The following is a 17,117-nucleotide window of genomic DNA, read 5'->3' on the forward strand; positions in this document are numbered from 1 at the left end:
TAGTTCACCTTGACGCTGGTGCCGTCAATGCTGTCAGAGCTAGGAGGAACGTAGATAGAGTAGCCGCTGTGGGCCGACGGGGAAGCGGCCAGGATTGTCGGGTTCTCAACGTCGGGGTTGTCGATCCACACGACCACGTGCTCCCAGTCATGACGGTGACCCAAGCCAGTCGACGGTGAGTCCTTCGGGAAGTACCAAGAGTACATGATAGCCCACCTTCCACTGTACCAAGTGGAACGACCGTAGACTTGCGAGCCCCAGCCAGAGCCCTTGCACGAACTACTGGGAGCTCCGGTGGGTTTGAGTCCGCCGCTGGTCTGGCCAACTTCGTTGACTGCGGGGTACGGGTGGCAACCGTTGGTGATGTGGATCTGGGGCTTAAACTTGACTGCAGCCTTCTGGGAGATCGTGACTGCCTCGGGTTGGGTGAACGGCACGACCTGGTCGTGATCGATAGTCTCAGCTTGGGCAGTGGCGATGAAGACAGCGAAGAAGGCAGCAGCAGTGAAGAATCCTCGGAGATTCATGGCTCCGTGCTTGAAACTTGTCCGGCTGGGTGGAGGGAGGTGATAGCTCGACGATTTGAATTTGGGAATGCCAAGCTCGCCCCGCGGCGTGTGTGAGGTTCTTTGCCATCGTGGTCACCCTGGCATTGCTGGAGGTATCGAGGACCTGCTGGAAACCCGTAGAGGGCTTGCATCTGCGTGGATTTGAACTGTAGAGTCACTCACATAGGGTGAGCTCGTGCAGAGATCCAGCCTAATCTTGCCAGTCGCGCGTTGACTTGTTTCGTCAGTGGTGCTGGTTCTGCGATTACCACATGTACATCGGCAGATACATGTTGTACGGTATTAATATTAGTAGGCGAAGGCTCTTTTAACTCGTTGCAATTCAATTCTCTGCGTTATTTAATCACTGCACCAACGTTTTCACTGCTGTTCGGCTACAGCGAGAGCACATACTGTACTATTAACTCGACAAGGAAGCGGCAGCCGTTCAAAATGGATCGAGCGGAGTGGCTCGCCAGGACACAGTGTTTCTACCACATGGTTTCCACGCAGCGCTAGCAACGCCAACGTCTTGCAGACGAGCTCTGGGAGTTTGTTGAAGTAGGGAGGCACTACATAGCCTAGAAGTCAAGATGTGAAAAATAATTGATGAGTGTTGGGCCAACACACATCAATTCAACACGGGTGGCAACAACTGCCTCATCGGTGTCGCGAACCAAAAGGTGTAGTGAGGTTGCCAAGCTGCGTTTTACACATTTACCGACAGACAGACCACCTTCGCTCGATTCAAACAACAACCTCGGAGCTGCATAATGCACACCAACTGTATCTGGATCACTGCCATTCAGATCTTCCTCCAGAATTGCCACGCCTTGTTTGTTGGTACCCCCGGTCAGACCCTGGCCGACTCGGCCGCCGAGGGCGGTGGCGAATCCACACATACATGTACATGTACGTACCAGTACTACACGTAAATGACAGCTAGGACAGATCAGGTGCCTCCCCCATTGACGAGCTGAACGCGACAGGCATAATGAAGGGAGGCTTGAACACAGCGAACTTTGGCGCCACGACACCCCCCATGAACGATGGCGCCTTCATGCCGAAACTAGACCAGGGCTGGCCATGGACGAATTGATGGAGTGCGTTATTGGCTCCTTACTGAGCGGCATCACAACTACAATGCCTAAAGTTTTGGCGAAGACACCCAGGGGGCCTTCATCTTTTGCGTGTTCTTTGATCTTCTGCATTATTAAATCCAAATCCAGCAAGATGACCGACAGGATACCTTTCATACGAAACAATTCCTACTTCTATGTAGTAGGAGTACAGTAAGCATTCCATCCTTCTCGATACTACACACCATTGACACTACTTAAAGCAAACTGCTGCTGAGAATGAACCCCTAAGCAGAAGCGATTGCAAGGCATCAATCAAGTCTCTCGTGTACTACAGCTCTCCTACACATGGGGTCTCGGCTTTGTGCCATCGGTTTGTACTACGACTTGGCGCCGGCGACCGGCAGTTCGTAGCTCGTGGTCGCGCTGAAGCATGAAATTCGCTTCGCAACATACCGCTGCGAGCGTTACAGGTAGTACACTATACCCACTCTACGAGAGTTCATCCCCACCAGAACGATGCAGAGAAGGATGAGATGTCTTCCTGCAATACCGCTCAGCTTCATGGTGTATACGTTGACAAGACTTCATTATCGGCCAGTTATATGAACAGCGTTATCATCGTTGTGGCTCATTAGCTGACAAGCCAGAGCCGATCGCTGGCGTTCACTTTCCGATTTCAACCATTCAGGCAATGAACCTCCGTGCCGTGCTTCTCTCCGTTGCTGCTGTCGGTAGTTTTTCCGCAGGGGAGTCTATCGACCACGACACGGTGGGGCCGTTCGCACAGCCCGAACCGGTCACCGTGTGCCGTAAGCGTAAAGCCAAGCCTCCAAATCGCGACTTGCCACCCGTATCCTGCTGTCAATGCTCTCAGTGAGACCAGCGCAGGGCTGAAGGCACCCAACGGAGGCTGCAAGGGGTCGGTCTAGGGCTCACACATCTACGGCCGAGCTAGTTGGTACAGCGATCGCTGGACCGTCATGCACGCGTGGTATTTCCCAAAGGACAAGACGCACTAGCCGCACCAGTGCATCGTAGTGCAATGGGAAAATAAGAAGTGCGTTGCCAATCTTACTTACTTCGCTGCCAGCTCCAAAAGTTGGGGTGCAAAGCAGGCGGCAGGTGGTTCTGCCGCGGTGAATGAAGCTACATATGGGGTGCTGGAAGTCGTGTAGCGTCTGGAATAGCATGAGCCATCCGCATCAGATCCAAAGCAGCGGTGGACCTACTGAAAGGCGGCGTCCGTGAAACACGTGTGTTCCAGCCCTCGACGTGAGCTGGTACATGTATCTGTCCTACGTTGTGAATGGGAAGCAGCACAAGCAGCAGCATACGGAACCTTAGCAGACGTGTTTGTTGCTGTGGACACGGCTGCGCGAAGTTGGCCACTTTTCAAATGCCTTCATTAACAATGCTCAACGAGCTGACAGGTTCAACCCTAAAGACTTCTGCGCACAGCAGTGAGCGTAGCGCCACGCTCAAGCCGCCACGCCCGGCACCGCACATGCTTCAAGGAAGCCTTGCACCACCAAACTCGCCAGCGCTCTGCCGGCCCAGGCACCCTTCCTTCGCCACGAAGCCAGCAACAGACGCACCGCGTCTGTTGCGAGAGCGCACCGAGTGAGAGTTCTCCTAAAATCATAACGCCTGCCCGAAATTAAAAATTTCGGGCATCTGTGAGAATCGATATATCGTCGAGTCGAAATTAGCGCTTACTTAGAAAACTTATCGATTCGAATCCGTCCGAAATTAGCGCCGAAGGGCTTTGGCATCGCCGAAACCGAATCGCCTGTCCGAAACTAGGCCGGGAGAAACCCATTCCCGAAATTAACTCGGCGAGTCTGCCAAACAGGCGGACACAAGATCTCGCCATAGATCCTCCAGGATGCTGGAGGATCTGTTTTGCATACTTCCGCCGATATACAAGTTTGTGCGTAGTGCGGAAAGTTATCTCATGTGATATATGTTTGTAAAGGTAGATTCTGGATCGAATGTATCCGATATCCAGATACCGGGTACAGGGTATCAAATAGTAGGGTACTTCCATTTTGAGAGGCATGATTAGAGATTTCTAATTCTACTTCTGGACGCCCATCAGGAACCACTGATGCTGCAGCGACTCGTGCGGCGCGCGCGCCTCCCGCTGCCCGCCCGGCGCCAGCGCCTACAGCAACAGACGCGCCTCGTCTCGGCGACCTTCGACGCCCGCGCGCGCGAGCTGAGCGCGTCGGGCCAGCCCAGCCGCGTGGTGTTCGGCGCTAAAGTTGCTGCAACGCAGCTGGGCGCCTTAAGTCGCGCCTGCGGCATGCGCAAGGTGCTGCTGGTGCGCGACCGCGACGCTGCCGCCGCCGTGCGCACGCAGTACGCCGAGTTCCTGCTCATGCAGGCGGGCGTGCCGTGCTTCCAGTACACGCTGGAGCGCGACTGCGCCACGCTGGACGGCGTGGACCACGCGGCTGCCACGGCGCAGCGCGTGGGCGCAGACGGCGTCGTGGCCTTCGGCGGCGGCAACGCCATGGACACGGCGCGCGCCGTGGCGGCCGTGCTGGCCAACGGCGGCGGCGCGGCGGACTTCGTGGTTTCCGTGGAGGAGGACGACGACGAGGTCGACCACGACCTTAAGTTGCAGCAAGACGGGCAACTCCTGCCCACCACGCCGCTGCTGCTGGTCCCCACCATCGCCGGCAGTGGCGCCGAGGTGGCCAGGAGCACGTTGCTGCTCGATGAAGACGCCGAGACCAAGGTGCTCTTCGCACCGGGCCGCGACATCGTGCCCGAGGTAAATGGGTCCATGTTGAAGTTGGAAGTTGCCTTTTTTGGGAACAATATGTGACGTGTGAGAATCGTTTCGGTTGGTGTTGTTGTAGGCGGTGATCATTGACCCGACGCTGATGCTGACGGTGCCGCTGCGCGCAACGGTGCAGGGCGCGCTGACTGCGCTGGGTCAATGTCTGGAGTCGTACCTGTTGGGCTGCGCTGATGACGCGACGAACGCCTTGGCGCTGGAAGGGCTGGAGGCGGTGGCCGGCGCACTTGCTGCACCGCTGAAGGAGGGGAAGCTGGACCTCAAGGGCGCCGTGCTGCGCGAACAGTTCGCGCAGGCCAGTCTGCTGTCGGGTATTGCAGCCAACTCGTCCGGCACGGGAGCGGCACAGGCGCTGGCGGTGTCCATGGGAGGCATCTCCGACCTGCCGCATTCGCAGGTGGCCACGGCATTCCTGCCCTTCGTCTTCGATCGGTACGCGGAGCTGGCGAGTGAGAACGAGGGCGACCCGTTCTTCGACGAGCTGCGCGAGAAGCTGGAGAATGCGGCCGACCGACTGACGGCGGCAAGTGGGTTCCAGGGCGCGAGTGTGGCTGCGTGGCTGCGTTACGTCGTCACGCGCTTTGACCTGCCGACCGCATCAACGCTCGAGCTAGAAGAGAGCTTGCTAAACGGCCTCGTGGACCGCGCTGCTCAGTACCAGGACGACACGATGCAAGTGGCTCGTAGCGACGACATCGGCGCTATTATGGAGAAGGACGACCTGCGCGCGATCATCGACAGCGCTGTCCTGGTGGTGGAGCCGTCGAAGGAAGGCGAAGACAAGTGAACTGCATCGAAACCATCTTAGACGCGGTAACGAACGGAGACCCAGGTTCTTACTACTAGTGACTGCTATTGCTGCTTCGTGCTTCTCTCCGTCCACCTTAGTGCCGCTCGTTGCTCAAGGAATCAATGTATTTGGGCTCGATCGCCACCCGGTGTACAAGCCGATGTGGCTGGAGTTACGCGTCTTCCCCACATCGCGGCACTGCTTCACTATGCCGAGCACGAACAGTGCCAGTATAGCAGCCAGGTACAGCCACCAAATCCCCGGGACGGCGTACAACCAGAATCTGCCGCTGCGATCCGTGTGCGAACGAAAGCGCTCAAGATCCTCGCTGCTGGGATATTTGCCAGCGAAGTAGCCAATGCCCCGGATTGCTGCCATGGAGCCGATGAGACTACTAGCGACAATGGCAAATGGACGAACCAATAGCCACGAAAGCATTCCACCCAGAAGGACAACGGCACCGTCAACTACTGCACTGGATTCGCCCAGAAGCACGCGATAGGGGAGCGACGAGGTGAACGCGTACGCTAACATCAACCCCGTGAGAAACACGCCTAACGGGAAGAACGCCAGCGCAACACAGCCGCCAGCAATGCCCATAACTACGAAGCCGATCCATGAAGCCACAAGCACCCACGCCTTCAACCCGAAAGTGTTCTCGAACGCCGTCGACACCAGCAACCCGCACACGAGGAAACCGCACACGAAGACCATTGCGCGTAGCACTCTGAAGCCGTAAAGGCAGACGACGAGACCCATGATAATCGCGAACTCGGCAACGACACCCGGTTCGATGTGGAGGTGATCGGGGAAGTATCCCGGAGAGTACGGATGTCCACAACAGGCGCCAAAAATTCCGGCCGCAAGCACTAGACCCGCAGCGCCAAGACGCATCCTCACCCTCTTGTCGCTTCTTCTAGTTTTTGACATCAAGGAAAATGTCTGCGACGGGTGTCAGCAGCATGTCCATCAAGAACGAACAAAAAAATACCCAAAAAGGGCCGAAAAAGGAATCACTTCCTACTCCGGCACTTGGCATATAACGGCGAGACTCTCCAGTCTCCAGAGCGTCACTATGGCTGCGAGCGCTGTGGATCGTGGAGGGCATCAGGGTGTTGCCGTGCAGGTGGGAACGAGCTTTCGACACAATGCAAGTGAGTCGACCCAATTCTAACTTGAAGCAGATGCACGCGTACATTGGCCTACCTCCTTCGAAACCAGGTTCGCAGTCGGGTGACCATGCCGCACCGCATCTCGCAAATCGATGGTGAACTATATTTGTTTTATTTTTGCTTTGGATATGCAGACAGCTCTGCTCTTCGAGTGAAAGACGGCAAGCAAATTGAGATCGCAAATGGCTCGACAGGGGAGGTAGGCTGTATATGGCTGCAGGTTTGGCAATTTCCTGGCAGAGGATGACGTTGAATACATGCCAAATAGACCTTGGGGCTGCAACTCGACCACGTCTACCAGCAGGCATCAGAGGCCGACGTGATGGAGCGATCAATACGGCCGCTCGTAGCCGCTTGTATTGAAGGCGTGAACGTCTCGGTACTTGCGGTTGGCTCTGCCAAGACACAGAAGAACCGGGTGCTTTTCTCCCCAATGCCAGAGCAGAGTCTTGCTGCTGCAGTCTTCCAAACTCTGTTTGATACGCTGCAAAACAAAGTTGCAGCTCTCAGTAGTAGCGGCGCTAGTGTTCCAGCAGCAAATGGCGGGATTACAAGCGCCAGGAAGAACCAAGTTATCTCAGCAGCAACCTTTTCGCTTCGTGCATCATTCGTTGAGCTGTATGAGGAGACGGCCATGGTTCGGTGAAGCTCGTAGCAGGTCTTACTTGCATGATGGGGTTGCCTATTAATTCAATATTTGCTTATGCTATATTGTGGTAGGATCTTCTAGCCTCGACAAACGTTGGCAGTAGTGACAGCAGACCAGCTCTCTCAATCGAAGACGATCCAGTGCTCGGGAAAACAATCAAGAATTTGACTCAGTCACCTCCGTTGGCATCGTTAGGGGACTTTCGTCGACTGTTAGACGCCGGACTCAATACAAGACGCAGCACCAACGGCCTGTATGGCAATTCATCCGAGTTCAGCAGCGCTGTCTTGCGGGTAAAGCAGTTTGTCAGCATCGCGTCAAGGTTGCTCTACCAACTAACTGCATTTGGTATCTATCAGATATCAGCCAAGCAAACGTTCGCTTTCAGAGATGCAGCGACTCAGGAGCTTCATTCGTTTTTCGATCTTGTGGATCTCCCAGCTACTGATCGTCTCGCACGCGTGCGTATCTGTCAAGGTCGGCACCCCAAACAAAGCTGACAATATTTGCTATTTTGCTTGTGCAATCTCTAGGCTGGATCTGCCGTGCGCTTGTCTGAAGGCCCACTGCTGAACAAGTCCTTGTTCGCATTGCAGGATGTCGTCGAAAATCTGACCCACAACAGTGGAGACGAAGTCTCAGTTCGCTACCAAGGTTCACAGCTCACAACTCTGCTCCAAGATGCACTGGGAGGCAACTGCCTCACCTTCGTGCTCATGTGCCTGAGTCCTGGTGACATGACCGGATCCGCTGCTACATTACAGCTAGGTAAAATGCTACCACGAGTGTGCACTTTCCCCGTGGTGAACAACGACATGCTTCGAGGTTTGCGGCGCCGCCAGTTCATGGCTCAGAAGCAGCTTCCTTCAGCGCCTGCTACTGTAGCAGTGAAGGATGGCACAATGGATGCACAAAAGCTGGTAGATTATGAACGCAGACTTCACGATTTAGAGGGGAAGCTGGCACAAAACGCGCTGGAGCGTCGAATGCTGCGGGAGGACAAGGACGCACTAACAGTCCAGCTAGGTGAATTGCGCGCAAAATACCGCGAGCTGTTCGACAACGAACTGTCACTTCGCAGCGAGCTGCTAGCATGCGAGCAAGAGAAATTGGCACTTAGCAAGGCGTTCGTAGCATTTCAACTGGAACGCGATACTCAACTGCAGCAGCTCGACAGCGACAAATTTGAGGTTGAAACACGGTTGCTGAAGGCGGAGCAAGTTGTTGTGGAGATCCAGCAGGATGACGCCACCAAGGCCGCGCAGATCCAGGATCTGTGCGCCAAGATGAACGAGCTCGTGGCTGACAAGACCAGACTAGGAGGTGAATTGGCTCTGCTACAGAAGGCAGCCAAAACTGCCGAGAGTGCTCGCGATGCAGAGGCCAAGAAGAACCAGCAGCTTAGTCTGGAGCTGATCGTCGCTGTGAATCAAAAGCAGAAGTTTCAAGGTGAGATGGAAGCTCTCGCCACTCAGTTGCGCTCGCGCCAGTCTCAAGTCGACGCACAGCTAACTGAGTACACTCAGCTTCGTTCGGACAATGAAGTTTTGCGGCAAAAAGTGGCCGGGTTTGAGGAGAAGCTCGAGGCCATGCGCAAGGATGTAGTGCGTCGCGAGTTAGAGCTGGAACGCGCCGAGCTGGCGGTCAAGAAAGAACAGCTTGAGACGCAGCAGGCTGGCCGAGATGCTGATACCAAGCGTGAGCTCTCGGTGAGGCAATTGAGCGACGAGCTGGAGACTCAACGTGCAGCGTTCGCTGCAGGTAAACGATCGCTGGAGCTGCAACTGGAACGCGTGCAAGCAGACTTGGCTCGTGAAAGCCGAGAAAAGCAGTATTTGATGGTCTCTTTAAGGGCCAAGAACGAGGAGAACGAAGAACTTCTGCTGGCTTTGGAGCGCGCACGCCACGACCTGCAAGCGCAACTTGAGACGTTCCGTTTGAAACTTGCGCTTCTTCAGCAGTCATGCACCAGTGGAGAGCGAACTGCTGAGCCAGGAGCTGGAATCCAAGCATTAAGGGAGTTGATAACTTCCTACCAAGTTCGCGAGAGAGAACTGCGAGACGAACTCAGCGGCGCTCGAAATACGAGCCTACGGCTAGCACGGCGTCTTCGAGACCCCGCTCAAGAGAGTATCGAGCCACTACAAAACAACAGCAGCGAGAAAGATCGGAACCATGAGGACGGGGAGGGACCGCATGAAACGGGGGAAATTGAACAACTGCGCGAACGCCTTGCTGCTGCGGAACAGCAAGTTGCGTCGGAAATGGAGCGCCGAACTGACCAAGCTCTTGTGCTGGCAGAGCTTGAAGCGCAAAATGCCCAACTAGTGCAGGAGCAGAAGGAGAGGGAGCGAGTAGAGCAGGCTGCACCAGCTCGAGACAGTGAGAGTGGCGTCCATGCCATCTCCGAAATGCACGCGGCACTGGCGCGTCAATTGGAGGAAGTGCGCCGACTAACTCTCCAACAGCAACAGCAGCAGCAACAGCAACAACAGCAACAACAACAGCAGCAACAACATCAGCAGCAACAACAACAGCAGCAGCAAAACCAGCAAGTGGTGCGTGTCGTCGAGGCTGCAGCTCCGCCTTCGCCATCACAACCCAGTAACAACAATCCATCAGACCCCAGCGAGCTGAAGTCACTTCGGGCGGCTAACGCTCAGCTCGAATCGCGTTTATCGAGTAGCAAAGCTCAATGGATGACACTTCTAGAACAAGTGGAGCGACGCTGCGCTGAGCTGCTCACGAAGAATGTCATGCTCACTGAGGACAACGAAAGCCTACGCCAACATCTCACGAAAGCACGGATGAAAGCTTATCGAAGTTGACAGAAGTGTATCAATGTTGGCGCTTGTTACAGGGATGCAAAACTATTTGGACTACGTCCGTTAACAATGCCCGTTATACTTTTACAGTGGTCGTTATACTTTTGCATATACACACCTTCTACATGTACGTATAGCCAGAACGACAGAAAGATGGAGGGGGAGGCGGCAACGTCAAGCGAGGCCCGTCGCCGTATGTGAAGCTGTCTCCATGGAGTTTCAGACTGTGGTGGTTCATCCTGATGTTGGTGCACTTGGTTACAACGCGTCCTACGCTGTGTTTTACTACGAGCTCAAATCGACTTATTTGTACGAGTGCCTGATGTACTCGGGGATCGGAATGTCTGCAGAAGCCCACCCCACCATCGCAACCGTGAATGCCGCTATGGCTGCCATGATGGCGTGAGTGTGTTGCTGATGCTAACTGGTTCTCTGAGCCTCAGAGAACCTCAGAGTCTGAGGCACCGCGAGTTGGCGTTTTATCCTTGGCATCAAAAGAGTGTGCCTCCGAACACTGTACGCGTGATGAATGACAGAAGCAGGAGCTCGTCGCGACTTGGATCTGCAAAATTCCACTCAATTCGACTATACAAGAAGGTTTGGGGTCAGGAGGGCCTGCTGGGTGTGAATGGGAGCAACTTCCACTCGGTTCTTGTCATTCGTGAGCTGGTGGAGACGGCACTTCAAACAGTGCAGGCATATCGGATGAGTTGGTACCTGCCGCGCATGTTGCTCAACCAATTCTACCTGGTCTTGCTGGTGCTCAATTGCTGGTCGTCTGGCTTCATTTATTCACGGTTCTTTCGTCGGCCTGAGGCTCAGAGAAGGCTGGTGTGTATTTTGTGCGACTGCATTCTAGACGTCGTTTCATGTATTCGTGTGCCGCTCATGATCGTCCTGAGCTAAGTCAATGAGTACGATCCTAAGCTCAGGGGCTTTGACGTACTGAGATGGTACGATAGCGTGTGGTCTGCGCGTGTGCTGAACGAATTTCAAATTGTGGTCATCGTGTCTTGGTCGGACCTGGCAAGTCGAACGATTTTTTCGTTTGGATTAATCACGACCACTAAGGCTATGAAGAAGCTGCTGTGCAGGACCTCTATCACTAGCGTGCGCGTCGCCTGTGCTGCTGATAGCGATAGCGCCGCAGTCAAGCTTACTAAAGTGCGTATTGCTTGTGCTGCTGACAGCGACAGAGCTCCCAACAAGCTCGAGGCCGTCGAGCAGGAACCCATGATTCCCCGTTGCCATCCAACGGACGTACACGCCCACGGTGGTCACGTCATGATGAAGTCAATTCATATCCTTTTCGGGTTATGGGGACTAGCGGTGCTGGCGTTGCATATTCAAGCTTCGTGTCAACCGAACGTGCCCCAATGCGTCCTCCAGGTTCATCCGTGGGCACTGGCAGAACCGGCGTGCTACCTGGCAGTTCTGGATTGCTATCGACTTGGGATCTCGGGTAAACCTGACGAAGTCGAAGCCAAATGGAGCGAGTTTGATAGGTCGACCGTCGTGACGCTAGTGATCCGCCATTGTCCCGCGTTAGGAGTTTCAGACATGATAGGCGACTTCCACTGGACTACTGGGATCAAAGTGTACAACTCGACCATTAACGACTGGGGAGAAGCTGCTGCGCTTACAAATGCGAAACATCCCGCTCTGTTCTGGTTCTATCTGGTGCGGGTTAACATGACGGGTGGTGTTCTGCCCTTGGGTATTCAATCTACAGACTTCCCAGCCAAACTGTACGATCTCGAGTTTTGTCACACAAACATACGCGAGTTGCCCGACGACCTGGACACGAAATGGCTGATAGGAACGACTGTCTATCTTGAATACTGCCAACTCACGAGCGTGCCCCCGGTGCTGTTTCGCATGGGGGCCTACACCCTAGCGCTTACTGGTAATTCGATCTCTAGTCTACCAGCAGAGATTTTTGAGATGTCAGGTTTGGTCTACCTAAACATCAGAAACCTACCGATTCAAGAACTGCCTCTAAGAGTTTCAAACTTCACGCCGGAGTTGTCGTTTATTGATATGACGAACACAAACATCTCAGTCTTCTGGCAGTGGATCGACCCATTAGTGGAGAGAAGATTGGGCCATGATGGGTCATTGTTAGTAGGAGGGACCCCATACTGCTCCGACCAGAGCAAACTCGGTAGCGGGGATGCGAATTCCTTCAGTGTGTCACCCTCACTCGAGTATTCGACGATGCTTATGGATCCGTCCAACAAGGAAGTGATCGAGAGCACTGTGGATTGCAGCCAGGAAAACGGATTGGTTTACTCCCCGATTGATTTTGAGGACAGCATCAGCGCACTAAAACCAGGTGAATCCTGAGCATGGTAATTGTCCAACCCACTAGCGACACAACAAAAACTAACGTGCTAGATTTGTGTGAATAAACCTAGCGAATGAACGAACTACCAAATGAATGCGCCTACTATCCACTAAATACTTACAGACCTGGCGCTATAGCTCAGCTGCCATCAATGGCAGCTGCTGAATCAACGCAGAACGTTGGGTATAGGCTTTGGAAATAACGTGTCGACTTGATGCCGACGTCTACGGATGAATGTTGTTGCTGCGCAACTGGAACGAGTCGTACTGTCGAGTTCCCCAGGCGTTGTAGCTTTTGCGCAGCAAGTGGTCCACACGATGCCGGATATCTCGCCACGACAGCCCGACGCATAACCGAGTGCGCATGTCTGCGATGACGCGCGCCAGCTTAGCGCCGTGGAAACATGGGAAAGGAGAATGCTGACCCGTAGTCTGCAGCAGCGCAGCAATCTCGGACTGGTACTTCTGGAGAACCGAAAGTCCCTCGCACAAGCAGTGGCGGAACCGCTTGTAGCCAGGGGACCCTAGACCTCCCATCACGTCGACCATCTCCTTCGTAAGCTTGAACGGTGCGTCCTCAACACTGAACATGCCACCCGGTGCGATACCTAGGATGAATCCAAAATCGATGTGAATCACGCGGCCCTCGGCACTGAGTAAAATATTGCCATTGTGACGGTCCTTGAGTAGCAGCACGTAGCTGACAATGGAGTACGCGGCCATGCTCTCAATGAAACGGCGTTGCGCTGCAATGAACTCCGGACTTGAAGGTTCACCGTAGACGCTGCGGAAGTAAGCAGACAGATTACCGCCCGCGAACGTCTTCTTCAAATGGTCCAGCGAGCAGGCATCGGTGATCGTCTCTAATAACCCGATGTTTGCACCAGTCGCGACAATGCGGTAAGTGCGCAACCACAAGTGGGGTGCCTCAAACTCGAAGATGGACTTGAGCTTGTGAATAAGCTGCATCGTGAACACTTCTTGACGCAGATCGTCGTTGGTTTTCACAATCACGGAGAAAAGGTTCCAACCGGGCAGCTTACCCATAGGCGATTCGCTCTGGATGCGCGCCTTGCGTTCCTCCCAGCTCTCGCCAAACACTTTACTGTCATACACGAAGTTCTCGACTCCTCGGCGGCCAGCACGAGCCCCGGCGCCCATTTTGCTGCCTCGGCTAGGTTGCGGCAAGTGAGGCATCATGCTACTGTGACGCCTGCTGCTAGCTGGTGCCGATGAGTCTCGACTGCTATTCGGTAGGGTCATGTGACGCCCCACAACTCCACTTCTTTCGCGAGTGCCTTCTCGAGCATCTGATGATTCACTTCCCTGCATATCGGCCGCGCAGCTCACGGGCCCAGCAACAGTGCTTGTTGGAGTTGGTGTTGCTAGGGTCGAACTGCTGCACGGGGATAGCATGGTCTCCCCGCTAGACGAAACAACCGAGGCTTCGATCTCATCCAGAACCGCCGACTCGAAGAACGTCGAATTACGCGGATGAGAGCTACATACAAACGGCCGCAGGCGGTCCGTGTCGGCGTCGTCGAGACCAATAGCGCCAGCACTTTGAACTGGAACGGTCTCCACAAAAATGAGGGTAGGAGCACGCATCTTAGTGGAGAACACCTTGCCTTCCGTCGGCGGGATGCGCACCACCTGGTACAGTTCATCGGAAGCCGCGCTGAGCGGATAAAGTGCCGAGGACTGAAGCGTGTTGTTCAATGTCTCCAACTCCCCCGCCAAGTATTTCCCGCGGTCCGAAACAGGCTGAATGTGGCGCAGACGTTCACTGATGGCCGCCAGTGATTGCACGAAGCTCACTTGTTCAAGTACCAGCGATTCAATCCCGGCCCCTGGCGTGTCGTCCGACACGCTGCTTCCTTCGACTTCCAATGAGTCATACAGGATGCTGGACTGGAACTCGCACAGTTCGATCCCCGAATCTGCCAACTCCGCAGCACAGTTCTCAAACTGCGGCACGTTTTTGGCGTTCAGCCATCGCTCAATCATCGAGTCGGGCTCCAGCGAGATCAACTTTTCCATGTCGGCGTTGATCTGCCGCAGGTCGGCCAAAATCTGCGCTAGCTGGTGCTCTGGGCAATCAGCAAACACCAGGTCCTTCCAGATACTGAACATGTGCGAGCTCTCAGGGGACGTGGTGTTCGGGTAGATGAAGCCAAGCAGTGACAGCAGCGTGTGCGGGTGCAGGTTGTGGTAGCTGCCGTCGCCCACGGAGGCCTGCGCATGCCAAATGGTCTGCAGCGCGATACGCGGAGATCGTCGGCAAATGGCTCGGATGTAGCGCTGCAGGTAGAAGAGCTGGGCACCGCAGCGAGGAGCAGGTTCGGCGTCCAGACACTGCACGAGATGCAGCAGTTGGTACCACAGGTTCTCCACGCGGTCCACGCACGTCTCGGCGTAGAACGGGAGCCGCTCGCAGGCCACGCGGAACAGGTGCGGCTTCTTCCTCGTCTGGTACAGGATCTTGATGGTGCGGTTGAGCGTCATGGGGCCGTGTCGGAGCTTGTGCAGCGTCCTCGCCAGCATGTCTCCTCCCTGGTTCCTGCGCGTGTCGGTGCGCGCGACCAGCGCGTCCATGGAGATGCCTCGACTGGCCATGGGGCCCAGGAACCGCTTGGTGGTGCGCAGGTACCCGATGAACTCCTGTCGCTGCGCGCAGTGGTCGCAGCAGCGCCGCGCCGCGCGCAGCCCGAGGTGCTGCAGGCGGACGCCGTTGCTGCAGTGTCGGGCGCAGAACGCGCGCGCGCACGAGCCGCACACGACGCGGCGCGCCACCAGCGGGCGGAAGCGCACGAAGCACTCGGCGCAGCCCGCGTCCCCCACGGCCAGCGCCTGGCCGTACGTCAGGCCCGACGGCGCCGACATGACGGACGTGGCGTCGGAGCCCGCGGCCGGCCGCTCGCCGCCCATGGACGACGGGAACGCGCACGGCGTCGGCGGCGGCGGCAGACTGGCCGTGGGCGGGTCCGTCAGCGCCGGCGCCGACACCGGCACGATCCGGCGTCCGTCGTCGTTGCTGCTATTGCTGTTGTTGTTGCTGTTATTGCTGTTATTGCTGGCGTTGGCCGGCATCACGTCGGCGGCGCTGGCGCTCTTGGCGCGCTGCAGCGCCTGCTCCAGCTGCTGCAGCCAGCACTCGCGCTCGCGCGCCGACTCGGCGCAGCACAGCAGCAGCCGCTTGGACGTGGTGCGCACGGCGAAGGCGTGCGCGTAGCGCGTGAGCGCGGCGCGGCCGTCCCAGGGCTCGACGGCCTGCACCCAGACCTCTCCGCGCAGCTGCGAGTCCGTCTCGGCGCTCTCCTTGCTGCGGTACCAGCGCAGACGCGCGCCCTGCAGCACGCAGAAGCGCCACGAGCCCATGTACACGCTGCTCGAGTAGCGCTTGCGCAGGTAGCCGCCGAACAGGCGCGCGGGCGGCGGCAGCGCCGCCGTCTTGTCGGCCGACGCCTGCAGCTCCGCCGACGCCTGCGTGGCGAACGCGGCCATCGCTGTCGCTGTCGCTGCTGGCGGCTGGCGCGTGCCGTCAGGAGGCCGGCGGCGGAAGATTTGTGAGCACTGCCGAGAGACCGAGAGCGGACGCAGCGTCAGGCCGTCAGTCCGACGTGACGACCAGCCTGATTTCTCTCTCTCTCTCTCTCTCTCTCTGCTGTCTGCCTGGTATTACTGGTACTTGACGAGCTGCTGGTGTCGGTGGCTCGGGCAGCGTCGGGGTTGCTGGTAGTGCTGGGGGATCGATCGATGTCTACCCTGGCCGAGCGAGAGTCGAGAGCAGGTGAGTGAATGTACGGGGCGGGAAGTGAGTGCGCCTGCTGCCGATGGCGGCGTGCAGGAATTCAGCGCAGTGTGTAGCGCGAGAGATGGGCGGAGGCGCACTTAGTCGGGAGCGATATACAAACGCCAAGGCAGCTGGCACGGGGCGGACCGGAGGAGGAGAAATGTGCACGACGATCCTGAGCGGCGCTCCTGACGGCAGCGGCCGGGGAAGGATTCCAGCTACAGCTCCTGAGGGATGCCGTACGCGGGTGGTTCGACGCAGGAGTTACTGTAGGTATTGCTCGTGAGCAGCAGCAGTGGAGCTGGTCCTGCCATTGCTCGCCGACCAGATGGCCGGCTGACCGGCCAGTGTAGCCATCTACAGTAAGCTGTAGACTCATTCTCCTCTTGCGTGCTTAAATATAAGCACGCGAGAATTACGAGAATTACGAACGCCTTCTTTCCAGAAGAAATCGTCTCACGCAGGGATCCCGAAAAATAAATCTTCAAAACGGGGGTCAGAATTAGCTCTTAGGCCGACATTTTCCGACCGAAATGGTCACCATATTTTTATGGTCAGCGGACATAACATTTAGCGAAATGGTTCAGCTGTTTGGGTGAACCATTTCCGAAAGGACCATCCATTTCTGAAATGGTCGAAATGGTCGACCATCCGCAACGCCTCGGTCTTGAATCTTCCCCCGCAGCGCACACTTGGAAGGCCAAGACAGCCGCGGCAACTTACCTCTCACCCACGTGCAGCAAGTACGGGCGTTGGTGTAGCCAGCCACTCGTCGAACACGAGTTCTGTTAGACAAAAGAAATCATGCTGCATGTATTGCGTTGGGTTTTAATGCCTGAGATCTACTGCTAGAGCCCTACCCAATGCACTTCAGGGATTAATTGCTGCCGTTCGATAGCGGTGCTGTCTTTGCGTTAGTAGACGGCTTGAAGGTGGTGGATAGCACGCCGGTATTCTGCATGTGCCTGAACATTTGCCCGCGTCGCTGGATCCAGGCATCCGCCTCCCCAGATGCCGAGCGGCAAAGCGTGGCCTGCAGAGGCGCTAGCTTGTTCGCGTCGACGGCCTGCAACAAACAGTTGATGGTCAAGCTGTAATCGGCTTCG

The 17,117-nt window shown here is 56.0% G+C and overlaps 4 protein-coding genes across 4 annotated transcripts; 2 read left to right on the forward strand and 2 right to left on the reverse strand.

The window, feature by feature from the left end:
• Positions 1-3,737: 3,737 nt before the first annotated feature.
• On the forward strand, positions 3,738-5,223 carry IUM83_11689 (alcohol dehydrogenase; the record flags this gene model as incomplete). Its single annotated transcript, XM_067936263.1, has 2 exons — positions 3,738-4,409; positions 4,498-5,223. 2 exons carry the CDS (start codon positions 3,738-3,740, stop codon positions 5,221-5,223), a joined length of 1,398 nt encoding a protein of 465 aa, XP_067798636.1.
• Positions 5,224-5,337: 114 nt separating this feature from the next.
• On the reverse strand, positions 5,338-5,985 carry IUM83_11690 (uncharacterized protein; the record flags this gene model as incomplete). Its single annotated transcript, XM_067936264.1, has 1 exon — positions 5,338-5,985. The coding sequence occupies one exon, from the start codon at positions 5,983-5,985 to the stop codon at positions 5,338-5,340; it is 648 nt and encodes a 215-aa protein (XP_067798533.1).
• Positions 5,986-6,410: 425 nt separating this feature from the next.
• On the forward strand, positions 6,411-10,332 carry IUM83_11691 (N-acetyltransferase 10; the record flags this gene model as incomplete). The annotated part of the gene is made up of 7 exons (XM_067936265.1): positions 6,411-6,447; positions 6,533-6,597; positions 6,667-7,035; positions 7,119-7,340; positions 7,407-7,508; positions 7,581-9,429; positions 10,316-10,332. 7 exons carry the CDS (start codon positions 6,411-6,413, stop codon positions 10,330-10,332), a joined length of 2,661 nt encoding a protein of 886 aa, XP_067798532.1.
• A 2,111-nt stretch (positions 10,333-12,443) lies between these two features.
• On the reverse strand, positions 12,444-15,722 carry IUM83_11692 (phosphatidylinositol kinase (PIK-G3); the record flags this gene model as incomplete). The annotated part of the gene is made up of 2 exons (XM_067936266.1): positions 12,444-15,255; positions 15,307-15,722. The coding sequence occupies 2 exons, from the start codon at positions 15,720-15,722 to the stop codon at positions 12,444-12,446; spliced, it is 3,228 nt and encodes a 1,075-aa protein (XP_067798535.1).
• Between the last annotated feature and the right edge of the window lie 1,395 nt (positions 15,723-17,117).

Source organism: Phytophthora cinnamomi (genome assembly GCF_018691715.1).
Source record: "Phytophthora cinnamomi strain GKB4 chromosome Unknown Contig8, whole genome shotgun sequence".
In the NCBI taxonomy this organism is placed as follows: domain Eukaryota; phylum Oomycota; class Peronosporomycetes; order Peronosporales; family Peronosporaceae; genus Phytophthora; species Phytophthora cinnamomi.